Source organism: Diachasmimorpha longicaudata, chromosome 4, assembly GCF_034640455.1.
Source record: "Diachasmimorpha longicaudata isolate KC_UGA_2023 chromosome 4, iyDiaLong2, whole genome shotgun sequence".
Lineage (NCBI taxonomy): Eukaryota > Metazoa > Arthropoda > Insecta > Hymenoptera > Braconidae > Diachasmimorpha > Diachasmimorpha longicaudata.
In genome coordinates, this window is record NC_087228.1 from 5,710,132 (window position 1) to 5,737,900 (window position 27,769).

The 27,769-nt window shown below is 36.7% G+C and overlaps 5 protein-coding genes across 21 annotated transcripts in view; 2 read left to right on the plus strand and 3 right to left on the minus strand.

Moving 5' to 3' along the window:
• The window catches only part of LOC135161568 (syntaxin-1A), a 55,787-nt gene extending 50,516 nt beyond the window's left edge, over nucleotides 1–5,271 (minus strand). For 8 of the 11 annotated variants that reach the window (XR_010298808.1, XR_010298811.1, XR_010298809.1 and 5 more), the window contains exons 1-2: nucleotides 5,031–5,270; nucleotides 18–104 (exon numbers count right to left, since the gene is read on the minus strand). Coding sequence is in view for 6 of the 11 variants with exons in the window: in XM_064119264.1 (XP_063975334.1) it covers nucleotides 18–104; nucleotides 5,031–5,063 (120 nt within the window). In the remaining 5 variants the exon portion in view is untranslated. Of the gene's footprint in view, nucleotides 1–17; nucleotides 105–5,030 lie in introns of all 11 variants that reach the window. The other 3 variants (XR_010298812.1, XM_064119262.1, XM_064119259.1) reach the window with 1 other exon arrangement.
• A 1,549-nt stretch (nucleotides 5,272–6,820) lies between these two features.
• On the plus strand, nucleotides 6,821–9,896 carry LOC135161570 (GTP-binding nuclear protein Ran). 3 transcript variants are annotated; one of them, XM_064119267.1, is made up of 3 exons: nucleotides 6,821–6,978; nucleotides 7,601–8,068; nucleotides 8,606–9,896. In XM_064119267.1, the coding sequence occupies exons 2-3, from the start codon at nucleotides 7,637–7,639 to the stop codon at nucleotides 8,819–8,821; spliced, it is 648 nt and encodes a 215-aa protein (XP_063975337.1). In that variant the 5' UTR covers nucleotides 6,821–6,978; nucleotides 7,601–7,636; the 3' UTR covers nucleotides 8,822–9,896. The 3 variants fall into 3 exon arrangements, with proteins under 3 accessions (XP_063975337.1, XP_063975336.1, XP_063975338.1); XM_064119266.1 differs by lacking the exon at nucleotides 6,821–6,978 and adding an exon at nucleotides 7,010–7,256; XM_064119268.1 differs by lacking the exon at nucleotides 6,821–6,978 and adding an exon at nucleotides 7,393–7,513.
• On the minus strand, nucleotides 9,897–13,407 carry LOC135161564 (elongation factor Tu, mitochondrial-like). Of its 3 annotated transcripts, none has more exons than XM_064119251.1 (5): nucleotides 13,254–13,407; nucleotides 12,991–13,043; nucleotides 12,754–12,919; nucleotides 11,060–12,029; nucleotides 9,897–10,447 (listed from the first exon to the last, which is right to left on the minus strand). In XM_064119251.1, the coding sequence occupies exons 1-5, from the start codon at nucleotides 13,288–13,290 to the stop codon at nucleotides 10,264–10,266; spliced, it is 1,410 nt and encodes a 469-aa protein (XP_063975321.1). In that variant the 5' UTR covers nucleotides 13,291–13,407; the 3' UTR covers nucleotides 9,897–10,263. The 3 variants fall into 3 exon arrangements, with proteins under 3 accessions (XP_063975321.1, XP_063975322.1, XP_063975323.1); XM_064119252.1 differs by having other exon boundaries at nucleotides 12,754–12,916; nucleotides 13,254–13,406; XM_064119253.1 differs by lacking the exons at nucleotides 12,754–12,919; nucleotides 12,991–13,043; nucleotides 13,254–13,407 and adding an exon at nucleotides 12,346–12,579.
• A 1,571-nt stretch (nucleotides 13,408–14,978) lies between these two features.
• On the plus strand, nucleotides 14,979–22,333 carry LOC135161565 (stromal membrane-associated protein 1). 3 transcript variants are annotated; one of them, XM_064119254.1, is made up of 5 exons: nucleotides 14,979–15,358; nucleotides 16,457–16,590; nucleotides 17,363–18,229; nucleotides 18,300–18,473; nucleotides 18,825–22,333. In XM_064119254.1, exons 1-5 carry the CDS (start codon nucleotides 15,241–15,243, stop codon nucleotides 18,921–18,923), a joined length of 1,392 nt encoding a protein of 463 aa, XP_063975324.1. In that variant the 5' UTR covers nucleotides 14,979–15,240; the 3' UTR covers nucleotides 18,924–22,333. The 3 variants fall into 3 exon arrangements, with proteins under 3 accessions (XP_063975324.1, XP_063975325.1, XP_063975326.1); XM_064119255.1 differs by having other exon boundaries at nucleotides 14,980–15,358; nucleotides 18,303–18,473; XM_064119256.1 differs by having other exon boundaries at nucleotides 14,995–15,358; nucleotides 18,330–18,473.
• Nucleotides 22,334–23,356: 1,023 nt separating this feature from the next.
• Nucleotides 23,357–24,695, minus strand: LOC135161571 (speckle-type POZ protein-like). The gene is made up of 2 exons (XM_064119269.1): nucleotides 24,313–24,695; nucleotides 23,357–24,223 (listed from the first exon to the last, which is right to left on the minus strand). The coding sequence occupies exon 2, from the start codon at nucleotides 24,141–24,143 to the stop codon at nucleotides 23,595–23,597; it is 549 nt and encodes a 182-aa protein (XP_063975339.1). The 5' UTR covers nucleotides 24,144–24,223; nucleotides 24,313–24,695; the 3' UTR covers nucleotides 23,357–23,594.
• Between the last annotated feature and the right edge of the window lie 3,074 nt (nucleotides 24,696–27,769).

Below are 27,769 nucleotides of genomic sequence, written 5' to 3' on the forward strand. Positions count from 1 at the left end.
AAGTGATTAAAACTCACATCCGCGAAAAATTCCGTCATAAAATCCTCCTGTCCACCCACGGGAACGGACACCTCATCCCCCACATCGTCGTCGTCCGACTGAGCCTGAAACATTCAAAGAATTTAAATGAAATACCATTTCATTACAAATTGGTTAAACGAAAAATATCATCATTCATCGCTCTCAAGTTCGGGGCACAATTAATCATAAATTAGTCTTTTCTGGAGACTCTTTCAACCACATCATGAACCTTGTCCAGTGATTTTTGAAGATAAACAAAAGTTCTGTGTTCTAATTTTCCAACACATCTCCATTCTAGTACCCGGCACCGTAATTTTTCTGCGACTTTTCTCTCCGTGTCCCTTAATCTCGTAAATTACATTTAATATTCTGCGGGTTTCACGCTGGACCCTATCGAACTATCGTGTCTGTACGAGTCACGGCCGAAAACACACGAAGTGTACAAAGTGCACGGAGTGTAGCGAAAGGATTCCCACAGGGATGCGAATAGCCAGGGGTTCATTTAAATCAGGAGCATGTTCATAGCATATACGGCATACTGGAGACCGCCAGCCTTATTCGACATGAATCCGGTCTCGATATACGGCACATACGTGGGCCGGAACCCGACAAGCAGCAACAGACATGGCCCGTATTTCTGTATAATCAATCGTCCATCATATCAAACTGCGGTATTTCTACGGCAATTGGATCTGCATGGATAAAAAAAATTTCTATAAAAATTATACAAAAGTTCCGTAATTCTCGAGTGAGAACAAAGGTCCGATAAAAAGTACGGAACGTTTTGTAAAAACTACAAAAGCTTCAATAAAAAATATGGAATGTTTTGTAAAAATTACAAAAGCTTCAATAAAAAATACGGAACATTTTGGAAAAATTACGAAAAGTTCAATAAAAAGTACGGAAAGATTCGTAAAAATTACGAAAGCTTTAATAGAAAGTACGGAAGGATTCGTAAAGATTACGAAAGATCCAATAAAACCTACGGAACTCTCCCGTAAAAATTACGTATAACTCACTGCGTACTATTTATGGAGCTACCATAATTGTCATCAGATTTTTATTCTCGCTCGAGAATTACGGAACTTTTATGGAATTTTTACGGAATATTTCACTCCGCGTATGATTTTCATTCAGAGATATTCACAGAAGAATCTACGAATTCTCGATATTTTTCTCCTCTCCGATATCTCACTAGTGACTCTATTACTGAAAATGTCAAAAAATTTCTCACATTTCATTGCTCTCTATTCACACAATAGCAAAGCCACTGTGAGTGTAGCAGAATGGAGTAGGTGTGGGTTCAAGCCCTCGGCTTTTATTTAAGAATGAGAACTGTCATCGTTAGTGAATCATCCCTGCAATTCGCAAAGACAACTCCTGTGAGTCAGGGTGAACTTAATTTCAATAGAAATATTCAATCTCGTTAAAAATCTTTCCGTGAGAACTTCTCGATGATTGAATGGGAAAGAGAGAAAAAAAGAAATTTATGTGATTAGCGAGAACGGAAGAACGTGAAAATTATGGAGAAACCTTGTGAATCATGCTGATTTATCAGCACATGCATTGTATCGTTGAAGGGTACATTGATAAATGAATTCTATGCGTCATTGTTGCTTATGTTTCATTCTCATTCAAATTGACAGACTGTCAAGGTACTTTGTTAAAAATAAAACTGCAGTTTCAGTCATTCTTCTGGTAAAAACTAAAAATACGATAACAGTATCTCTGACTATGTAACCTTGGGAAAATTGTAAGAAACAATGATAACGAGGATTATATAAGCATAATTACCCAATGAATAATATTCCGGAAATAAACAATATTCATAAAAGATAAACGACCCTAGTTATATTTTTTAGAATTCTTATTTTACTTCATTTATTTAGGGCGTGATCCGGGAGACTTTTGAAGACTCAAGACAATTGGTCATTTTTTGTAAATTAGATAGTCCATATGTGAAATTATCTAGTTATCTAGTTATTATTGACTGTTGACTCTTCGAAAATTATGGAAGATTTTCTCATGATACAGGTAGGTAAATTATTCAGTAAAAAGATATGATTTTTTAACAATTTTTAAAATTTTTCCAGCATAACAACCGTATTATTGAACTGATTTCAATGAATAGAAAAAAAACATCTTCGTCTCTCCATGATGTATTGGAATATGTGTTTTTTTTTACTTTCTGATAACGGAAAGGTCGACCAGTGAAAAAAATGGAGGAAAAATTTACAATTTTCTTAATATGAAATGAAACAAATTTATCATCGAAGATATCTTGAGCTGTTTGTAAATGATTATTATTTCCGCTTCAGCAGAGTAATTATGCGAGAAAAACAAAGGAAACTTAAAAAAACATATTTCTGTAAGGAACTGTTTGCTTGAGCCTTCGGTCCGTGCTATAACGCTCTTACGAACCAAAAACTGCTTTATACATTCAACACGTCTTAAAAAGTGCCTTTTCGTTTACTTGTAAATGAAAGAAGATACAGTTCGCCACTGACTGACTGTAACATTCATTACACTAAAAGAAAAGACGTTATATTATCAAATTTCGAGATTCAAGAATCGATTGTTTTAAAATCGACTCATGAAAATAATCGTTTATGAAATCGTTTATAATCGTTTATGAACATAATGTTTCTGAACGTCATATTCGATCGAACCGTTATAGATTGTTTGATGCGCGACACACGCCTTTTTATGCTAGCCCCAGTGCAAAAATGACAAATATCGATACTATCGATATCTCGAAAGTCTGTCCCGCTAATTCCTCATTGGTTCACAACTGTCTAAAGCCGCGAATTTGAATTCAGCACTTTTGAATTTTGAAATTTTCACTCATTTGTGTAATTATAACGCGTACTGGGTCTCGTACTAACAAAAAGTATAGTTCGGATCCACGTGCGAGGGTGTGTTTTAACGCACGAGATTAGCAGCCCTTGTCTTCGCCTCGGGCCGCCAACTTTACCCTCGTTACCACCCCATAGAACTTAAATCGAAATATATTCTTTTTTCCACAGCGAAAAATTCTATTTCGAATCTCACGAACCGTTTTTTTAGTCCTCTCGGGGGGATAAAAAGCGTAAATTCAAAAATCGTTTTTTCCTATCCGATTCCATCGGATTTGTAAAATATTATGACCATAAATTCAGTTTTACAAGTTCGCAAACAATGAACCGATTTGATTAACATTGAATAAAATTTTATCGTTCCACACGATCTTTGTAAATAAATGAAACATAAATTATCAGAGTATAAGTTGTCAATCGAAACCCGCAGTAACTGATTAAATGAAACGAGAGATAGAGGAAGGTGGGGTGAAACGGACACACCTACAGAATGATTTTACATTCAAGTTTGTATTTTTTTTATGTTGAAATAAAAATCCACGAATATAAAGAGATGATTGAGACATTTAACAATTAGTGAGGCGGGAGGCTGGCTAATGAGCTTTCCTAATAGCGAAAAAAGATAAATAACATAAAGAACTCGGTTACAATTGAGCACGTTTTTAAAAAGGATTTAAAACAAATTTTTTAGCCGAGTAGGCTTCAACTGTAATCTTTTCACAAATTGATTGCATCGATAAATAATTGAAAGGAGTTGATATTTTTCCCCCCAAATTATCTATCTTATCTGGCAATAATTAAACACCTATCCTCAACGCATTTTATTCTTCCATAGAAGAGAGTGGGGCAAAATGGAGCGCCTTCAATGGTCGATAAGTCAGAAATCGCTGAAGGAAGTCGAAGGATTTTTTTAATTTCGAAGTACGAGAACAGCTTCAAAATGAAATAAAAATTATAGAAAATGTCACTCTATTAATCCCAAGTTATTGATGATTAAAGTCATTTCATTTTGCCCCACAATAATTTTATAATCTACGATATTCTATGATATTTATTGCCAGTACAGCAGTTTAAATAAAAATGTGTCCATTTTACCCAACCCTCCCCTAAACGCGTGAGCGTGACAGGAATTATTCGTATGTTATTGTCCCTCCCTAGCCCTGAAGCTCACTTTGCTCAAAATTTTTCAATTTTCTTAAGGAACATCCCCGTTCAATACGAAACCCAAACTCGATTGAAGCCATCTACTTTTACCGGAACTCAAAGAGAAGGCGTGAGTCGGCCAATAGAGATAATAGTGGGGCGTCCTGTCAAACTTTGGACATAATTCCGAAAATAAACAAATAATAGTATTGGATGATTCCCCCTCTACCAGATACTGAGCAAAAAAAATTTGTAAATCAATAAAATATTTTTGTTCGACAGTTGCAAATAAATCTTGTTAATAATAAATTAATTATTTTTCATTTTATGGTATTTGTGGTATTTAAGTCAATGAATTGTTCGAAATGTCTAACAATAAATCGAAACGAACGACTGTCCATTGATTCAGAAAAATATTGTTTTGATTCTATTGGAATAAATATTTGTTTGATTATCACTCATTATTTCTCTCAGTGCTCCAATTGCTCATAAACTACAAAAGTTTTCTGCCTATTCAATGCCCCCATAACCTTCAATTTATCATTTTTATTAGGCAAATGAGAAATAAACTGTTAAAGCAATTATGCAGTAGTCATTAGACTTAATGAATTCATAGTTGTCATCAATGAAAATCAGTGAATCTAAAAATAAAAACAGCCAATTAAGGAAACCACAATTGAGACATTCGATATGACTCGCCGGTACATTGGCTACTTGACAGTAGATAATAGACAATGGGAACGCCTTTTGCCGTTGACATATCACATATTTGACCGGATGACGGATACACCGCGCTCTTTTTTGCCCGGTGCTCTAAATTCACCGGATACTCTCCCACTGATGAGAGAAAATCTATTAACCTGTCATGTAATGCTATTTCAACTGCGAAAAAAAATGTAAAAAATCAAACGATCACATTTATAGACTGTGAGGTGATGAAATGGTACATCAATTGTAGTGAGACACTGGTTCGTTGGATGGAAGGTGTTTTGTTGAATGTAATAAACTCACCGCGACGAGGGCTGCTAATCTATCCTTGGTCATGATTGAACGATGATTATTGGAGTCAACGGACGTACAGTTTGTATCGTCTAGTTTGTAATCCCATTAACGATTTTATCCATGAAATATAACGCACTCACCGATCACTAAAAAACTAAAGGAACACGGACACACTAACCACGGACAGACACGGATCGTAAAATCGATACGCTCGCAAACTCGCCTGTTTCTGCAGTGCCGTCCGACAATCAGCGCATGCGCCGATGACGTCAACAATGAGTAATGAAGTACCTAATGCTCATTTCACCCGGGGCTTCGCATCATTTTTTTCAAGAATCAGTGATTTTTATTTATGGGAAGTAGAATATGGGTTGGCTGTCAATAATTTAATGGTGTTTAATTGTTATTTAATATTCTTGAGGGATGGAAGAGTGACATTGCGGAATTTGTGTTGGGGGGGCTCAGCCGTTTGCTATTATTGGGTGGGAAAGACTGGGGTGCGGCGCAACGAGTGGACGTTGTTGGGGGAGAATATTGGGGAGATTGCGCCCGACGTTTATATCTAAAGGGGTAGACTGAAGTAGGGGCTAAGATGTCGGGGGTTAGGTGACCCCAGGACAAAGGTAGTGATGACCAGCGGGGGATGGCACCACCGTCGATTCGGGCGGTTAGGGCCGCCCGAAAATTCGCTCCTTCATTTAAAATATCTCTCTTCGGTCCTAATTAATATTAAGGGATGAAACCAACACTGTTCGAAGGACAATTAAATTCTGCATGATGAAGCCAAGTTTCATCTCTTAATCTCGAAAAATTAAAATTAAAAACCAGAAGGAATGGAGCGCGGTGTCTGCGCCGAAATTCCATTAGGTTTGCCATCGCGCTTCCATTTTCCCAGTGGTTTTTAATTTTTATTCACTGAGATTAAGGGATGAAACTTGGCCTGATCGAGGAGGATTTAATTCACCTTCGAACAGTGCTGGTTTCATCCCTTAATATTTATTTGGAATGGAGAAATAATTTTTTAATGAACGGGCGAATTTTCGAGCGGCTTCCCCAGCCGCCAGAATCGACAGTGGCGCTTCCCACTCTGGGGCGTTACTAACATTAACGTGAGGTCACCTGGTTCCCCAATATCTCAGGCTCTACTTCAATCTATTCTCATGAAAATTTCATGAGAATGCATCGTTCGTCAACCGCTTTTTATAATTTTCGTCGTGGAATTGCTCAATTATCCATTTTCGTCTGATGCACTTTGAGAAGATATTTGATAATTTCACTCTCAATATATTAAGTTATTATATCCTAATGTTCTTGATAATCCAAAGGAGAAACCAGCCTCAAGTTCAAAACCGGCATTACACGACTTTTGATCTGGGGAATTTTTGCGAATATTTTAATTAATCACCACAAATAATAAACGATAAATGAAACACGGAATTTCTCTCGATACCATTAGGTTACGAGTGCCTCCCATTCGATTAGACATTTGGTTTTGCATCGATTAATGATTAATTATTATTAAATAAATAATAGCACATTTGAAACCGAATTACTTCCTTGCAATCCCCTTTATAGACTTAATAAAACTCACTGCACTCACTTTGATGATTGAGAATAATCAAAGAACGAAAATTAGAAATTCACCCCTTTTCGCATTTTCCCACTAAAAGATGTCTGACGTTTACCGCGCAAACCTCGATAAATAACGTCCCTGAACCACTAGCTCTCAGATGTCGCCACATAAAATATTGAATTTTTTCCATAATTTCTCTTAAAGTCGTTTTATTTAATTGAATCTATCGCAAATTCTCAACTAAAAAATTATTTCCCATAATTTAAAAATATTTTCATAACTAACATTACCCGCTGAAATTTCAACGAATGACGGTTGCCATTGTCAACATCACCGTAGTATCTCAACGAACGCCATTGTGAGCCATAACGACTGTGCGAGAGGGTGAGTTTTATCGTTCATTTTCACATCCATCGCTTATTGCCAGAAAATTTTGTCGGCTGTGGAAATAACTCATACATTAACGAACCGATTTATTGCTATATTTAAGCACAACTGTCAGTGATAACAATCGTTAGCGTCCGATGATATAAGTCGTGAGAACGAATTTTCTGCATACTTTGGTGGGCGCCATTCGAAGGTTACATTGTGAATTTTTCAGACACCTCGAGAGATATCAGAGACTAGTCGGCGTGGTCTAAGGCGCGCAATTGCTTATCCAGGTAGCCGGTTAACTCCAGTTTGAGTCCATCAGAAGAATTGTTCTTCTTGGTTACTTATCGTAGATGAAACAGTGGTTAAAAGTTCAGGGACAGGAGTAGTTAGTTGCCGACATAATTGACTGGTTTATGCATAGTTTAATAGTTATATTGGCGACTCATCGGTCAGTCTGTGTCAGCTCAGAGCGTCATTCGTAAATTTCCTAACTGTTGCAACGTTTTCGTCAACATTTTGTTAACCTAACGGTTTTACTCCTCAAGTATTTTTTATGGTTTTCATTTTCCCTCCAAGACCCAATTCTCCGGACTTGTCTCATAACCATTCATTGACCGGTGGTATTTTTCAGCTTTCAGAGTAACAAAGAGGATTGAAAAACGCAAAAATGGCGCAAGAACCGGATATGCCTACATTCAAGTGTGTTCTGGTCGGTGACGGTGGTACCGGCAAGACAACTTTTGTGAAACGTCATATGACTGGTGAATTTGAGAAGAAATATGTTGCCACACTTGGTGTTGAAGTGCATCCACTGATTTTCCACACTAATCGTGGACCCATTAGATTCAACGTGTGGGATACAGCTGGACAGGAGAAATTTGGCGGTCTTAGAGATGGCTACTACATCCAGGGACAGTGTGCTGTCATCATGTTTGATGTTACGTCCCGAGTGACGTATAAAAATGTACCCAACTGGCATCGGGATCTTGTCAGAGTGTGTGAAAATATTCCAATTGTCCTTTGTGGCAATAAAGTTGATATCAAGGACAGGAAAGTCAAGGCCAAGAGTATTGTGTTCCACAGGAAGAAGAATCTTCAGGTGACTATCTTCGTTATCATTTATTGAAATAATTTTTTTTTGTTGAATTGACAAACTGGCAATTTTGTTGCCCACAGACATTTTAAAACTGAGGGATTGATTTCACGAATTTTTTATCCATTTTTTCCATAAAAGCTATCTTAACTCCACAGAAAGGTCATTTACAGTTTCATTACGTTATTAACAACTACTAGTTCATTGTTTCAGTTAAATCTCTCGAACATAGAATTGATAGCCTTTGAATTTTTCGTATATAAATGAATTTGCCATTGATCTATCAATGCTGTCATTATAATTATTGAGTTGTTCACTTTTATTCACCTGCTAAATAATTAATAAGTCCATTACTTCGAGTATATTTTAAATGATTGTAGAAGACTTAAAAAGACATTTTAAAGCTCCTTATTTCGTTGATGAAATCAGTTCCGCATATGAAAAGTTTTTGATATAATTTCTTCTCGTAACTCCATTGACAAAGTAAATTATCAAATATTGACGGCTTCCATTATTCAATGTTTTAATTTTTTGTATTGTTAGTACTACGACATCAGTGCCAAAAGTAACTACAACTTCGAAAAGCCCTTCCTGTGGCTGGCAAGAAAATTAATTGGTGATCCCAATCTTGAGTTTGTGGCAATGCCTGCACTTCTTCCACCAGAAGTCACCATGGATCCACAATGGCAGCAACAGATCGAGAAGGATCTCAAAGAGGCCCAAGAAACAGCTCTTCCCGAGGACGATGAAGATCTTTAGTTTCATTAAAAACCACAATGTGCGTATAGCTGTGACAAAAAAAAATCTCACTGTTAATAAAACCACAAAATTCAATATCATAAACAAGAAACACTGTAATTTCCAATTGCAAGGCCTATGCAAAATAAGTGCTCTACGTACTCATTACGTGCTTACCTCTCTGGAATGCAGATCCTTTTAAAAAGACGAATGTTCAATATTTTTACAATACTTAAGTTTCAGTCAATTTCGTTTATTCCCTGGTAATTACATTGGGTGATTAAAAATCGCTTATCCAACATTCTTACCGGCATTCAATATTAAAATTGTTAGTCTCTTCATAAAAGTTATTGAAGAAAATATTTGGACAAGAATCTCCATTATTCAACAACTAAAAATTACCATAACAAATGAATCAATTCTCCAAATTCAAATTACTAGAATCGGAAAAAAATAATGATCCCATATATTACCACTGATTTATTAACACGTCATCTAAAATTTACACTTGAAACTAACATAACATCGACAATTAGAAATTCAGAAATTGAAGTATTGAAAAAGTTGGGATGTTTAAAATGAATGAAAATGTCAAAATAATCAACAGTCAAAAAAAAACTACGATCATACGATGGAATAAAAATGCAGTGTGTAGTTCGGTCAGTCCCTAGCAGTTTCATCGTAGGCTGTTTAATATTTTTATAAAGCGAAAGTGAATGTATGATTCGTTTGGAACTAAATTATATGGAAAATGTGAATTTTTTTGCTGTTCTTGTATTCTGCAAAATACTTTTGCTTTTTGTTAACAATACAACGATGATTAATTTTTTGTCCTCTCCCATTAAGATTCACTGTTGAAAGTGTGTGCGTAATAATCCTCAGTTTATACCCTTACAAAAGGCATTATTCTGCAGGAAAATGAGTAAAAATGTGCGGAATGTGTAAAGTTTAGAAATAATAGATTACATTCGATTGAGTTTGAAGTAAATGGTAATTGTAAAATGCAGGTTGATTTGTTGATTTTTTAAAATGATTCGGTCTGTTCAGCATAGATGACAATGCTGTCTGATATACAATAAATAAATAACACCCATGATATTTTTATTTTCTTATTTAATTAATATTAATTTCGGTAATTTTTGATACAATGTATGATCTTTCCAATTTTAACATCTAAAAAAATATCAGTTCATAAATGAAGGTTTCTTTTAGTGAAACCATGTGAATGTCATTATAATTATTACCTTAATTATAAGTAACGAATGACTGTGTTTAATCTTAACACTGATTGATCCTATATCCCTGGATGAATGTTCTTTTTATAGGATTTCTTTGTCACTTTTCCTTTTGGTTCTTGTGTTCAATGATTACAAATCAAAATAGCCAGTATTATTTTTACTTGGTAAATGCTACCCTAGTCCTTTAAAAAACTGCAGGGAAAGATAACGAATCTCCAGAGGAGTTTAATTAGCTGCTGCAGCCTTCTCTCTTGCTTTTTTTCCATCAAGAAGAGCGCCACGTTCTTTATCAGTCATAGATTTAAGAACACTCGTAACGACACCAGTTCCAAGAGTTTTTGAACCATCACGAAGGGTGAACCTTTGTCCTTTCTCGCACACCATGGGCTTCAGAAGCTTGAGCACCAATCTATCAGAAAAAAGCAAACCAAGTTTTAAAATTTCCGTTGTATATAACGAAGAAAAAATCCATATTTTCCTCCGAAGTTCCTCCGAGGGGTAGAAGTGAAACTACGTGATGTGAAATTGGATAGAGAAGAGGGTAGAAAGTGATTTTTGTATCGCAATGTTTCGTTTTTGGGGCTAAATTTGTTATCGATGCTTCCAACTAATAATTTATTGCTTAATTAAATGATCATCGTTGCGGTGAAAAATATTACTATCACTTCAAGGGGCTATTGAAATATCCTCTGCTTTGTCGACTTTTTCTACCAATTTCTGAGAAACATTTAACAAAATTGCCGTAAAAAATATTTCGCTTTCAAGTTTTATGGTCATTCAATGGGTCATGAAGTTTCATCACCTCACAAGGATTTTTCTACTTTCTTAGTAAACATTTGCAAAAATTCACAACAGTTTACTAAAATTTTAGAAAAATATGTGCAAAACTATGAAAATTTGCCTCACAACTTCGTAACTGAATTTGGATTTTGCTGAATAGTCGTTGGAGAACGATAAACTTGAAATCTATTTTCTATTCCCAAGGTAAGTCCTTCTAATCACCACAGAAACTGTAACTTACGTAGCGTCTTCACCAGGCATTGCCATTGCTTTATTGGGAATGGTAACCTGTGCAGCGCAATCCCACGTCTTACTGAACATCTGAAGCTGAATAAAATTGGCAATGGGTTTTGTTCTGCCACCTTCGTCTGCATTGAGAATGTAAACTTGCGCCTCAATATGATCATTAGCCTTAACGGTGCCAGGTTTGACCATCACCATTCCCCTTCTGATATCGTCTCTCTTCACACCCCTGACAAGGGCACCCAGCTGATCACCAGCCTCTGCCTGTGGTAGAATTTGATGGAACATCTCGATGCCAGTGATTGTGGTCTTGATATTTTTATTGTACCCCAAACACTCACACTCCATTCCCTTCTTGATAATTCCACGTTCCAGACGTCCAGTAACGACAGTTCCACGTCCAGCAATAGAGTAAACACTCTCAATCGGCATCAGGAAGGGTTTATCGAGGTCTCTGACTGGAGTTGGGATCTGATTGTCAACAGCCTCCAGTAATTTAAGAATAGCTTCGCTACCCACTTCCGGATCCTTTCCCTCGAGTGCACATAATGCACTGCCTTTGATCACTGGAATTTTCTCTCCATCATATCCCATCTCTGATAGCAACTCACGAATCTCCATTTCCACGAGTTCAACCATCTCATTATCAGCAGCGTCTACTTTATTGATGAAGACAATTATATGCTCAATGCCAATTTGCTTAGAGAGAATCAAGTGCTCTCTGGTCTGTGGCATAACACCATCGGTAGCAGCTACCACGAGAATAGCTCCATCCATCTGCGATGTTCCTGTGATCATGTTCTTAATGTAATCGGCATGACCAGGACAGTCTGTGTGACCGTAATGACGATTTGTTGTTTGATATTCAACATGCGCGACATTGATTGTGATCCCCCGAGCCTTCTCCTCTGGGGCATTGTCGATTTCACTGTAGCCTTTTGCTGTTGCCAGTTCTTGTTCGGCGAGAACTGTAACACGAGATCACCAAGCTTAGGACTCTAGTATTAGTGGTTACTTCGCTGTTTATAGGTTTGGAGGATAATTACGCTCTATTTGCTTGTCAATGGAAGCTTTGTATTTACGCAATTCTTCAATTCTCTAATTTTTATTGCAAGTTGTCTAGAATGCAATGAATCATGAAAAAATGATGTTTTTAGATTATACTCGTGTCTATATGTTATAAACTTCGAAATTTTCAAGATTAATTTTTAGATAATTCAACGTGAATACGATGAAATTTATAACTGAAAATCTGAACTACAACTCATGATCGCTATCATCAACCTTTACTTTGATGTGCCATTTCAGCTCGATTGGTCCAGTAGTTCCTGAGATAGAGTAACTTTTGTAAATTTCGTTTTTCCGCAATGTCTCAAAAACTATTGTAAAGATTTCAATTCTTTTCAAATACTCGTCTCCGTGGGTCTTATCTACATCAATCGAAATATCCACATTTTTCCGGTAAAACGTCGAGATATCGCCGTTTGGTGATTTTATCATCATAAACGTGTGCCCAACTACTTGTGCGTATACCTGAAAACCTGACGAAGGTAAAACAACCAATTTCTTTGAACGGAGTAGTTTACGATTGTCTGTAGCATAGAATTCCGGAATTCATTACCTTTTTAATGAAAATAGTGATATATTCGACAATTTTTATGCCCCTTCATCATCTTCATTCGTATAATATACCTTTTGTTATTGCAGCAGTTAAGGTAGTTTTTCCATGATCAACATGGCCAATAGTACCAATATTGCAATGTGGTTTATCTCTGCTGAAGATTTTCTTCTCAGCATAAAATCTCTGCTGTGTCACTTGGGGTAAAAATCGCTGTCCGTCGATCTGATTCCGCCGCTGCTGGAAGGGAAAAAATATGAAAACGATTGAATCGAATTTTAGTAACGAGCCACCGTCATCATAAGACTCACGTGTCTGGCTAATTGTCGGCTGAACAGGATTTGCTTGACAGTCCTGCGAATGACTAAAATCAAGAAATTAAATTACTTCTTTGGATAGATTCCAGATTATCAGAGAGTAGACGACCATAACCCCACTCTCATGTGGAGGTTCTCTTCCCTCATATTGAAGGATTTAAAGGTCGATAATGGAAGGATAGAAATCATGTTTTGAAAAATTAAAGGGATGGTTTAAAGGTACCGAAAACGCATGATATTTAATACTATTTCATTACCTGGACTTAAAACGGCACGAGCAGTTACCAAAGCCATATTTTCCGGAGTAGGAGCAGCGACGCAGTTGGGAATAATGTACACCGAGGTGCCGCCCAAAGAGGATGGACTAACGCAAAGAGGATAGACCAAAGTAGAGGCTCAGTTCTGGGGGTTTGACTGACGCCAGTTTCTCCACGTTACCGACACGATTTCACCCCCGAGGAGACGGGGCGCCACGAGTCCTACTGGGGTATCTGCATATCGGCCAAGCGGGGGGGCTCAGTTCGTACTTGTTCAACTATACAAATGATCAACTGTACACAAAATTTTCAGACGGTGAGAGCACCACTGTGAAGGGATTCAACTGTCGAGAAAAAAAGCTAGGCTGTACATGTGGACCCAGCGCCACATGTACAGCCTAGCTTTTTAGAATTTTAGAATTTTCAAACGGTGAGAGCACCGTTTGAAAATTCTGTGTACAGTTGATCATTTGTACAGTTGAACAAGTACGAACGGAGCCCCCCCGCTTGGCCGATATGCTGATACCACAGTAGGACTCGTGGCGCCCCGTCTCTTCGGGGGTGAAATCACGTCGGTAACGTGGAGAAACTGGCGTCACTCAAACCCCCAGAACTGAGCCTCTACTTTGGTCTATCCTCTTTGGACTAACGTAAGGCCTCAGATTCCGGGAGTTAGGTGACCCCAAGACAACGCTAGTGATGACCCTAGCGGTAGAACGCGCCACCGTCGCTTCGAGTAGCTGGAGGAGCTGCCGGAAAATTCGCCTGTTCTTTAAAAAATTGCCTCTCCATTTCTAATAAATATTAAGAGATGAAACCAACGCTGTTCGAAGGACAATTAAATTCCGCATGAAGAACCCAAGTTTCATCCCTTAATCTCGAAAAATTAAAATTAAAAACCAGAAGGAATGAAGCTCGGTGTCTGCGCCGAAATTCCATTAGGGTTGCCATCGCGCTTCCATTTTCCCTGTGGTTTTTAATTTTTATTCACTGAGATTAAGGGATGAAACTTGCCCTGATCGAAGAGAATTTAATTCACCTTCGAACAGTGCTGGTTTCATCTCTTAATATTTATTAAGAATGGAAAAGGAATTTTTTAAGGAACAGACGAATTTTCCGGCGGCTTCCCCAGCCGCCAGAATCGACGGTGGCGTCTCCCACCACTGGGGTCGTTACTAGCGTTGACGTGGGGTCACCTGACTTCCCGGATCTGAGCCTCTCCTTTAGTTTATCCTCTTTGGAGGGCACTATTAATCAGCCATTTTAATCCGCGAGATTTGAATTACTTCCAAAGGGTTCAAATAGCATTTGAAACGTTGAAACACCAGAAAGTTTCCGATTCCAGGACCGAAAATGAGTTCATTAGTGCGAGAAAAATAGTTGCTAGAATATGTAAATACTTGAATTCTAAACCAAATTTATTATCCTCTGAGACTCCTTGAAGGAAGACTGTTCGTCAAAAGTTTTAAATCTAGAAACAAAAGTAAATTTGCCTTTAGAGTTTTCGGTTCAAGGTTTCAAATCAGGAACCTTTCCCTGAAGTTAAATTTTTCATTTTAATGACTCCTATCGCGGATGTCGTTTTGGCAAGTCAAGAGCCCTTTTCAATAAGCTTTTCAAGTCTACAGATTATTAAATAAACATGTGAACCTCCCCTCCTAATCTCTATTTACGATTCCTTTCAAGTAAACCTTCAATCTAATGACTTTTGCGTTGAATGAGTCAACTCGGCTTTCAAAATTGACGCTAAATTACTTCAACGGCGCCACTGTCTCGCTAGTGACATTGATGGGAACATAAGGGGCACATGTGGTAATTTCTATTCGGCCTCACTGCACCAGCGTCTTTGCAGTCCATAAAACGTCCCCTGAATAGCTCACCTGAGCAGCCGGATATACCTATATATTTTTTTCAATCACAAAAGTCTTAAGTTGGTGTAAAAGAGACTCGACTCGACTAAAATTTGTGATAAATCCACAACATCAATATGACGTCCCGCTTCGAGAAGGAGCGTGTCAAACAAATTCAGGATAAATGCCAGGATCTCCTCACACAAATGTTAAGAGATGAGGACAATAAGTACTGTGTCGACTGCGATGCCAAAGGTTCGTTCTGTTTGACACACCACCAACTGTTTATGACAGGTTCTTTGTACACGATAGCGATTATTTCTCAGCTGTAGATCAGTCTGGTGTTATCGTTTTTGACATTGAATCACTTTTCAAGTTTAATGTCTTGGATTTTATCGATCTGTGACGACCTAGTTCTGTCTTCCTGAATTAGACTCTGATTTATAGATTTTTAATTTCATAATAAGGGAATGACTGACAGCGACTACGAGTCAACGTCAGCTCAATTGTCAACTTGATTATTTTCGCATTATACCTTTATGTGACTAGATTCCCATAAAGTTTTTATTTTACTATTTAAATTAAATTTATTTTATGGGAGCGTAAAGCAGGGTTGGGCACTTCTGAGAAGATCGGGGCTTTAAATATGCTCAAAATACCAATTATCGAATATTCAGTATTTAACATATATCCAAGTACTAAGCATTAAACTAACTAATTATCACTTGCTCAAGTTGGAAATATTCATTGCGGAATTATTTATTCACTGGGAAAATTTATTGCAACTTCTGTACGTAAAATTGGGGGGGGGGGGGGAGGTAAAATTTCTGAATGAATGATTGAAAAAAGAAGTGTCAAAGATTTTGTAAGTCAATAAAAAAACCTACATAATTTTTTATATTTTCCAAGATATTCAGAATTTATCGATGCATTCATTCTTCCTGTTAATTTTGACCAATTTGATCAACTTTAAGTGGTGATCACTGGTAAATTTTCAAAGTCATGGACTATTATTAGGGTTAAATTTCTGATACATTGCAGATGGATTGTATTCACATAAAAACAAATACTCAATGTCAAAATTTTCATAGTTTATTTTTGAAATGTTAAAACCTCATTTGCCAGTCTCAACAAGAATTTGAAATATTGAGGAGTTTGAAAACATTTTGCATTTTTTTTAAAGATATTGCACGCAGTTTCATTGACAAACTTGATGATTGGAAAGAAAAATACGTGTGATCTATACTAAACTGCATAAAATATTGGAAGATCTTTCATTTCTTTTCTTAAACTTCGTTGTTTAATCGGCAATATTATCATGCTATTTTTTAACAATGTAGTTTATTATTCCAGGGCCAAGATGGGCAAGCTGGAACCTGGGAATATTCCTGTGTATTCGTTGTGCAGGAATTCATAGAAATTTGGGTGTTCACATCAGCAAAGTCAAATCTGTTAATCTGGACACATGGACGCCGGAGCAAGTCGTGGTATTTATATAATCCCCTGTTTCATACTTATTCTAATATCGCAGGTATCATCTTCGAGTTATTATACTGAATGATTCAATGCCGTATTCGGATTAGCTATTTTTCGATTTACACGTGTATTGAATATAGCTTGAAATTTATTGCAAAATCAGAAGGGAGGGAGAGAACGGAATGATAGAGTTTTATCGACACTAAATGTGTGATAGAAAACCACAGGTTCAGAACATGTGGTTGCGAATTGTTTATCACTGTGGCAATGTGTTTCTAATGCATTCACTTTCTGTTTAATGTTCTTTTTTTGGAAGATGCCTTGTGTTAAGTTGATGTTAGGATGTTTATTCCAGCCGGGAATCGCCGGAACTCTGTATTTAATTTCTTTGCTTCTGAATGGAAGCATTGCAATCGTCCACTCTGGACCTCAAAGAAAATTCTAATTTTGCGTGTTCTCTTTTTTCATGTTTTTCGTCATGATTGAATATTAACTTCAAAGTTGGACGAGATTTTGCACTTATCACTACAACGAATGGTTCTAAAAATGAGGATAATTGAACGATTAGTTTCGTGAATATTCAATTTGTAGTGTAGAATGAATACGTGGAGTCTAGACTTCGACGATCTCCAAGAAATGAAAATTCCAATGCCCTCAGCCAGACTCGAACCCGCGCCTCAGGGTCCCGCAGTCCGGCCGAGAGATTTAACCATTTGGGTCACCATCGTCGGCTAATAACTACGAGTAATATATTTCCTAATTCACGAATTCTATGCCCTTTAGAGTCTACAACAAATGGGGAACTCCCGGGCCCGCGCAGTGTACGAAGCGAATCTCCCCGACACCTTTCGTCGACCTCAGACTGACTGCAGTCTCGAAAGCTTCATTCGTGCCAAGTACGAGCATAAAAAGTACATAGCGCGTGAGTGGGTGCCCCCTACCCCTCCCAAAGTCAATTGGGATAAGGAGCTAGATGACGAGGCTGAGAAGCAGCGCAGACGAAAAAAGGAGGGAAGTAAGTCAAGCACCACCCAGAGCCAATTCCCCTCAGTGAAGAAACCAGAGGTGGTGCCACAACTGCCAAAACCCCGTAGTTCAGTGAGTCCAAAGCCGTCGAGAGCAAGTAACAATGGCGGTGCAACCCTAGATCTCCTTGGTCTCGATGGTCCAACAAATCAGACGACTACAAATGGCTCTGGCTCTGGTGACGATGTCTTCTCATCTTTCCTGTCAGCTGCACCAACAGCATCACCAGCACCAAAACAAGCGTCAACCAATGGCACGATAGAAACATCAACAACGACTGCCAGTAAAGCTGATGAGGACAGTTTCTTCAATCAGCCAGCACCCACTACCCAGGAAAAAAGTAAAATGACGAAAGACAGTATTCTCGCACTTTATGGTACACCAAGTCAACAATCAGTATTTGGTGTACCCAGTGGCATTTACAATCAACAGGCATTACCCCAATACACACAACCGATACAAAATGTTGGAAGTTTTGGGCAGATAGTTCCTGGACAAATGCCGATTGCTGGAAATCAGATGAATGTTAATGGCATTGGGTTGAGCAATCCTCTAGGAGGAAATATGCAGATGGGAGCTGGCAATGGAGCTATCAACTCTGGCATTGCTATGCAGACTCAGATGGTGAGTTTTGGGGCTTTGAAAATTGAACGATATTTTTTTAGTAGAAAGTCCTCAAGTTTTGTATTACCAGCAGAGTGGTGTGACATCTGTTGGTTCGCAGATGATCCAGATGGGACAGACCCCGGTTCCTAGTAATAATGGATGGAGTGGAATGCTCGCTCAGAATATCCAACCTGCACCTGGAAGCAATCCTTTCGTCAATTTAGGAACGCAGGCTCCAGTTAATAGTACATTTGTGACACAGGTGAGAATACTTTTTCTATCTAATGATTGGGTGAGCCCACCCCAACGCTAGTAATTACCCCAGCGGTGGAATGAGCCACTATCGATTCATGAAAAAATTGTTTCTTCATTGCTAATAAATATTAAGGGATGAAACCAACCGGGGGACTTTTAGAAGTGAAGGTAGTTAAACCGTACGTCCGCGATGGCCTCATCATCACTGGAAGCACGACATGATCCCCAGCATCTTCTCCTCCCCCGTTTCCATCTCCATCGTCCTATCTGGAACTTACATTTTCACCTCTTACAGTAACAAAATAAAAATTTTCCACTGCACAGAAACTAATGGTTTACTTTTTATGGGGAATTTTAGTTGCCCCAGCAGATGTCTCAGATGTCCTTGGGGGGACTTGGAAAGCCACCACCTACTGCACTTCCCGGCCAAACCTTGTCAAGCAATTTGTGGCAGTAACAACGTGCCTGACACTGGTAGGTGGATATGGATTACACATTATCCACTTTTTTTATCCTTTCGATGTAATCTAGACGCGTCGCAGGTGAAGGGAAAGGTGTGTAATCAGCAATCTTCGGGTTCATTGAAAGGGTTAGGTACACGTTGTTGTGCCCGGAACGGTTGACGTCAACCGTTTCCAAACGGATTTATAATCAATCAAAAAAATAATTATATTTGAACGGAAATTTACTTTTTGGCCGCGTGATTAATAAAATGAGAAATACACGTTCGACGTTGGAGATAGAAATCCCATAAAATTGTAAATTGTAAAAAAATTATATGTTAGACGAAAAGTAATAAAATGTAACAGAAGGAAATCGCAGACTTAAATTTTTAGAATCATGGTATATCCTGAATTATCTTAATGGTAGCCAATTTGGCAGGAAAATCCATCTACATATAAAAGCAACTTTTCGTGGTATTTTGAGTTGGAAGAAAGGATTCACATACTCACTACTCAATTAGTTAAAATTTTATAAACATTATTTTGCAAATGGCTCTCAAATTATGAAGTTCGTAGAAAAATATCTACATATTTCTCTTCTAGAGCGTGACATTCCTCATAAAAATATCACTTGATAATTTTCCTACTTTTTTTTCTCTCGGAGCTATTTCGCTGTCTTATTTTATTATTCAACTACTAGAAATTAAAGTGTCAGAAAAATAATCCGCGCTGAATAATAATCCGTGATGAATATTTTATCAGAAATTAATGAAGAAAAAATATAAACGAAATGCAGAGTAATTCCAACTGTCTACATTTCCATAGGATCAACATCAAAACTGCTAATTGCAAAGAAAAGAATCGACATTCATAGAAAAATAGTAAGATGTTATAAGACTCTCGATAACACAATCACCATTGTATTTGACAATTGTAAATACTATCATATCATAGAAATCAGCTGCAGTGAATATTTTATTACTTGCAAGAAAACATAACAAGAAACAAGATAACCATGCGTCAAGATAATTCGCCTTGTTGTACTTCAAAAGAATTTATCGACAGTAATTATTGTTTTAGTAGTAAAACGATTCGATTCACTCGAGATATTTCGAATGAGAATAGTTGAGATAGTTGGTTGATTGCCTAAAAAATATACCATTTCATTTATTTGTTTACTTGTAGAGGAAATGGTATATTGTGAAACAAGGGTAGAAAGTTAGGTTTCCCCACTTAAGATGCATAAAATACTATTTTACATTTTCTCATGAATTAACTGATTTATAAATAACAATCAATAACGTCAAGTATTCTGATATCCTCTCAATCAAATATCTCGAAAGTTAATGGAACCCACGAAAACTGTAGAGATTATTTCTGAAGCTTAAAAGTTCTTCGAAAAAAAATAACACGTCTTGACATGTTGCGTGAATCTAATTGTTGTCGAGGAAATCTATTAAAGATTAAGCATTTAATTTCACTAAATTATTCTCGACACTGATTTCCTCTGGTTAGAGAAATAATTGAGAGAGTGAAAATGAATGAGATGAATGTTCATTAGAATCGCTGAATCACTTCATCAATTCACGAAGGAAATTTGTTTCGTAAATTGACCCCTGAAATTTCTTTCGTAAAACATATGCCACTCGACAATAACTCGTGTTCCCTGACATTCGAAAATATTTCATAACATTTTGTAAAAGCCTGTTGAATGTCTGTTGAACTTCCATGGAAATTCTGTGAGTGTTTGGCCTAATTTCAAAAATAATAGTTGATACAAAAATTCACTTCACTAACGACGTAGGAATGAACGATAGAATTTTTCAATATAACCGGCCAAAAACTTGACATTTATTAACATTTATTAGAAATTTCCAAGGAATACCCTGGATTTCGATGAAATTTTTCCATATATAAAAACATCTACTCATTGCATGGAGAAAATAGTTACAGAAAAATTACTCTGCCCGGCACTAAAATCGAGGTGCAAAATACTAGAATGCCATAAATTTTGTAGTACATTTTGTAATTAATGAGATGTGGCTTCGCAGAAACTTTTATTTGAGTTTAGATGCAAAATTGATAGAAATCTTTTAAGAATTCTTATCGAGATCAATTTTCTTTTATCATGCTCTCCTTCATTGTTTACTGTGCCACACAGCAATTTTTCGTTAACTCATGATTATTAGTTAACGATGAGGGCTAAATATAGTCAACTATTACCAACGTTGTATTTCGTTACGGAACCTGTTGCACCAGCCATTCAGCGTCAATCTCCCTGACTTCAAATTTTTACGAGGCCAATATAGAAGTTTTCCTAAATCGATAAAGAGATTTTACTAGGCAACATGGTAATTTTTCTCAGACATGTAATTTGCGCCAAGATTGTACCGCAGCACAGTAATTTTTATCGGAGTCAAAGTAGAAAAATTTTCCGATTTTCTCTCCGTGTGTTCTACCAATACAGGGGCGCCTAATTATAGAAGAACCGTAATTATTGAAATATTGTGGAGAGAAATAGAGATCAAAATATTGATCAATACACCTGCACGGAAATTTCGTAGTTCGCTCTCTGATGAGTCCGCAAAAGCTGGCACTTCTCGCCCTAAAATTAAAGTGAGCGAGGAAACATGACTTTCCGCCCCTTTTGCACAACAAGCTATTTCACATTCAGTTTGCATCGTAACCTACTTATCTATTTCTAAGTTATGTTTATTACGAATGCATCAAAAAAAAAAAAAATCTTGAAAATACGTTTCCCGTGAAATAGGCAAAATCAATGTAAAATTGTCTAATTGATCTCTGGTTCTTCTTCACTGTACTATAAATTAACTGAATAATTTACATAATAGGGGTGTCCCGATGTGAGTGTCATCCGATAATTGAAAGTGAACTTAAATTTTACACATAATTATTGTACAATACGATTGAAGTTTCAAGTTATTTTAAAGAAGAATTGATTGACGATTAAATCGTTGGGCAATTTCCAACTTTAGATAAATTAAATTATTACATAACAACAATTGTATTAGTCTTTAGTCGTACGAAAAGATGAAACTTAAGTACTATTGGTAATCGTAGTAATTGCTATTGTTATTGTAGCTTCTAATGCAGTAGCGTATTCTTCATTTCTATGTATTCTTATTATTTTATTAGCTGGTATAAATCGGGTTGAGATGAGAGGGAAGCAGTACTGTCATGCATAATACGTTGGTTGAAGATAACCGAATTAATTTTGCAGGTTTTAGTTTTTCAGTGCGGATTGCGTACATAATTTATACATCACTGAGATATGAACATTCACACTTTTGTGGATAATGAGATGTGAATGTTGAGCTAATAAAAATGACTGTAAATGCGTGCATGTATAGAGAGGTATGATGATTATTGAGATATAAAAATAAATATTGAGTAAAAATTTTCATGTTTTTTTTCTTTTTTTTTGTAGCAGAAGTTTGTTGAAACTCTTGTCAATTTTCCTGACATATCTTCAACAATTACAAATATTTAAAAGAACTCAGTTCGATTGTGTGTTTGAATTGTAATTAATGAATGGTAGAAATAGTTGTGTTGAAATGAATTACTCCATATATGGAATGCAAACACTTATTTCATTCCGGATTTTTTACTAAATATTGTTGAATTTCTGTTAAACTCCTATCCAAAACTCTATTAGTATTTTGAAATATTGTAGTCCTTGAATTTTTCCAACTATGGTCCACGACCACCGTTGGAGTCATTACTAGCATTCGCATGGGGTCACCTGGCTCCCCGGCTCTGAACCGCCAATTTACTCCATCCTCTTTCCTCTATTCAGTTAATCGTCTATTTCAATGACGTTAGGAAAACATTTCCTTAATACAAAAATCCATTTTTCCCTTTGTCATTTAAATGGAGCAAAGGAGGATGGATGGAACATTCCAGTTCGTAGTAAATGAGAGCAGTTTCATTTCTCAATTGTAATTCTGAGTGGATGAATAATTTTTTCAAAGTGCTATATAACCCTTGATCAATCCGCTTTGGGTTTCATTGTTTCATCTTAATCAGAGGAAGGATTTGATTATTCCATGGAATTCGTAGTTCCAAATCACCCTCTGCCTTCCGACACCCCTAAAAATGACGAGTCTTCCTCCAATAATAAACGCTTTTGTGAACCGTATCTCGCTCCTTCAGTTCCCCAAATTGAAAATTAAATTTATATTTCTTCGGAACATAACAACAGATATCTTACCCATCGCATTACTCCTTCATTATTCGTGAAATTATCCAAAAGCAAACCGACTGGTTGTAGTTAGGGAAGATTTTTGATGTTCGTTTGTTGACTTTTCCTGAAATATTAGTTTTTAGTGTCCAATCTGCTGAAATATCGAAGTGTGGCATTGAGTAATGCTATTTTTTCATAGAATCAAAGAGAATGATTGATAGTATGACTGATTTATAACATTGGGATGATTTTTTGAAAGTTGTTGAAAAATTTTATTGCCAAAAATATGTTGTACAATAAAGATCGTCAGAACGCACAACTTCAGGTAATATACCATTTTGCTACAATGAATTTCTGGTCAAGTTCAATAGATGATAAGATTTTGTAATTCTTTACAACGATAATAACGTTCTTCGATTATATTCAAGTGGTAAGGGGGCGAACGTTAACAGGTCACAAGTTGGCGACGAGGTTCCACCAATTACCTCTTGGCAAACAAAATGAGGAACTCCATCATTAGCTCGTGGTTGTTATAACAAAGGGCTTTGAAACTTTCTGAACCTATCAGGTTATGCTTGTTGTGAATGATATATTGCATAGCTGTCTGTTTCAGTTTGTTCGCTCGATGCAGGTTAGCGTAATCAAGAATCTCGATAACATTGGTGGCATTTATACTCGCCATCAACTCCTCTTCAATGAGCGATTTGAGTGAGCTCATGGCATACTTCTCAGCTACAGCTAGAATCCTCAAATACGTCAAATAGCCACTGGAAACTATAGCTCCAGTGTATAAATACTTCAGAACAATTTTCATGACGTATAATTCGACATCTTCGATAACAATGATATTTTCACGTGCCTCCTTCATGTCTGATGTCAGCAGCGATAGTAAGACTGGACTGGCTGCACCGAGGACCAACTTATGACTTGGAATTTTTTCATTTTGAACAATAATAGTCACATCGCTGAAACAAGAGCTCATAGCAAATTTGGAGATATCGAGCGGATTCATTTCTTCTGTAGCTGCCATCTTCGGTATTTCGACAAAAAAAGTATTTGTTCCTTAATTTATCAAATCCTAACCTCCGTTGATCACCAGTAAAGAGAAAACTGAAAGGATAGCAGACGGTTGAATAATTATTAAATAACATGTCCACTGAGGAGATTGAAACAAACCAGATTAAAATTGTTATACTCACAGAGATAGCTGTATCCAATTAGCCGACGAAAACTTATGGTTAAGCAAGTTACTCGTGTGCTGCACTCGCCAAAGAGACCGGGGTGCCCAAAATTAATAACCAGAGAGATTTCGAGGAATAACAATTAAGAAACATTGGGAAAATCTTAGTGCGATGGCAAACTCAATGGAATTTCAGAGCACAGATCACGCATCGACTTTCCTTCTGCTTTTTTATTTCAAGTTTTCAAAGTTAAAGGATGAAACTTGACCTGATCAAGTAGAATTTAATTGCCTTTTGAACAGTCTCAGTTTCATCCCTTAATATTTATTAGGAACGGTGAGATAATTTGTTAATAAACAGGTGAATTTGCGCCTTTCGGGGCAGCTGCCGTAGCCGCAGGAAATGACGGTGGCGCCTTATACCGCTGGGGCCATTACTAGCGCTGGCGTGGGGTCAACTAACCCTCGGGATCGGAGCCTCTACTTTAGTCGATCCTCTTTGGGGAATACCCTAAATTTCTAGAAAGCAGAGCCAAAATGCCGCAAACATTCGAAAACATGTTTAACTTCCAGTTCACATCAATTATATACCGGACTAGTTGAAATTGCCTGTCATTAAAACGATTCATAAACCTTTGAAAGACTGTGACTCAACAATCCAAAGATCAAAGTACAAAACATGTCAACTAATAATGTAACTAATGTGTATTTATTTAAAGCTAATAAATGCTGTACGGGCTTCTTAGGCATTAAAAAAATTAATATATATATCAGATTAGAATGAATATTTTTTCTCAACATCTACATGAAAAATTTATACAAAGATCTACGCACAAACGATCGTTCAGCTCAAACTTTGCCCTCATGCCGCACGCGATGATTTCATAAAATATAACTAATTGATAAAATACTCTGCCTTATAAACGATCAAGGGCTGCCCTCGCATTGCTCCCGCCCATTTCTCATTCCTTGTTAACTTGGCATTATTCTTCGTACTGTCTTATTCGTTATTACCATCCGATTTCTTAACTCTAAAAGGTCGGTTGATGGGGGAGAGAGTTATGAACGACGGTCCCACAATATCTAGGTTCCTAATTTAGTTATGGGGTGGGTGGAATTCCCTCGCGTCTGTTTAATACTTGACATCATCACTGTTTAGTCGCATTATACCACATGATACATTTAACGATTTATATTTATGAGTTGTTCACATGTACTTAATTGCCAAACTCATCCGATTACGGAACTAAGAAAAACGCGAAAAACATAAAAATGGATTTTAGATTAGTCTGGGAGTCTTAGAAAAATTGCAAATTGACTCATGAATTGAATGTCGTTGGATTAATTGCGTTATCTATGTTATTTCCTGAGATATTGGCAAAAAAGGGCGATCCCCAATTAGGGCCTTTTTTTTAGGAGACCTAGGAGCCGAGAAAAACGCGAAAAACGAAAAAATCCATTTTAGAATATTTCAGGAGTCTTAGAAAAATCACAAATTGACTCACGAATTGAATGTTATTGAATTAATTACGTTATCTATATTATTTTCTGAGATATTGGCGAAAATAGGGCGATCCGAAATTCAGGCCCTTTTTGCTGTAGGAGGCCTAGGAGGGGCTACTGTAATAATCTTGCAGCAAGAATACAGCAGGATTGAAACTAACATTCTGAGTTATGATGGTATTGATTCAAAATCCATTATCAAAACGATTTTAAGAATTTTCATTTTCCAAAAAGATTTGTTTTCAATTTTTTGAAAATACGCGGAACGATTAATGTCATAGCTTTCATCTTCCAAGTCGATCAAGATGACATTCAGATTGTTTTCAGATATTGTTTATTTAGTTATCGTACGATAACTGATTAAAAAAAATCTAGCAAAAGTTAATAAGTGAAACAAGATTTGGTTTAAGCGAATCAATAGAAGCGACGTTGGGAAAGAAAACAATTAATTCCACCGATTTTCGACCGAAAATTTCATAAAGAATTCGATAACTGTTTATATGAGGAAAAATCGAAAATATGTTCTTTACAGATCAATAATATTAATAAGTTAAGGTAATCACTCCAAGTAGGTCAATCTTAAACAAAAAATCGTGATTTCCATCGAAATAACCGGAATGCTATATTAGATCGTAGGAAATTACCAGGTGCTGCAGTAGCTGGTAATAAAAAAAAATATTTCCCATTCTCGCGACACAATTAACAGATCATACGGGCAATTTAAGGTTCTCTGCGCCTAGAGGGGACAAGAAAAAAAATTAAAAACACTGAAAGTAGAAATTCTCCGTCGCTCGGTCGACTTTGCACGCTAAAACCTCGTTCGCATTTGGAGAGGGTCGCGTATCGTTGGAACATATGGCAATGGCCCCCCATAATCGATGGAGAATAATTTTCTCGAGCGAGGGGAGAAGGGTAATTGCTCTTGAAAGAGGTTAGCATAATAATAATTAATTTATCAGAGTCATAGGCAAGAAAAATAATGTAGTTCGACATATATGGTAGAACATGAGTTTGCAAATAATGGCAACAGAATTACTGGCGTACCTCAAATCAGCCAAAAAATCGTAGGAAATTCCAAAAAAAATTTAATCGGTAGCACGTCATTTGAACTAGGCGACATTTCAAGGAGATTCTAACTGAAGACATTTCAAATAGCGACTGATTAAGTAAAGTCATTACAACTAATAACATTTCAACTACCACTTCAACTAGATTTGTTATAAGAAAATACAAATAATTGAATGCGATGAATAATTAATAATTATTGGAGAACTGCGAACAGGTTTTTTTTTCAAATGCAGTCGTAAAAGTCGTTAAAATGTTGGATGAAAAAGTCAGAAATATTACTGTACCGGAAAGTAAAATCAAGCTGCGAAATGCTGGAATATTAGAATGTGATTTATTCAAACAGAAAAAGTCCTATCAATACCCTAAATGGTATAGTACATTTTGTAATTAATGATATGTGACTTCGTAAAATATATGAATCAACACTATAAAACCCTGAAAGTCTATCATTTTTTATTTGGGCATTTGTGTAAACAAATGCCCGAATTTTCCCAGGAAAATTCGCCATAAATTCTTATCCGAAGACTATTTAATTGGAAAAATTATATTTTTCTTTCAGTGCATGTCCCAGTGACTCTAATCGCTCCCCACATTTTACTCAATAACTCCAAAATGATTTAATGATTCTGCCAAGCATTCACACTTTTCATTTTAAGTGGTTTTGATATGGTTTTTTTATCTAAAAGATTTGTTGAAAAGATTGAGATGAAATAAAACTCGAAGAATTTTTCTATTTCGTGTAATTGATTTTTCAGATAATAAAAGGAAATGAATTTTGGTGGAATAATAAGAAAAAAATATACATATCAAGTGCTTAGATGGGTTCGGGCCCCCTATCTCCAATCTCACTTCCTAAATAATGATGAAAAGCGCAATCCAACAGATATTAAAATTAGGTCGATCGA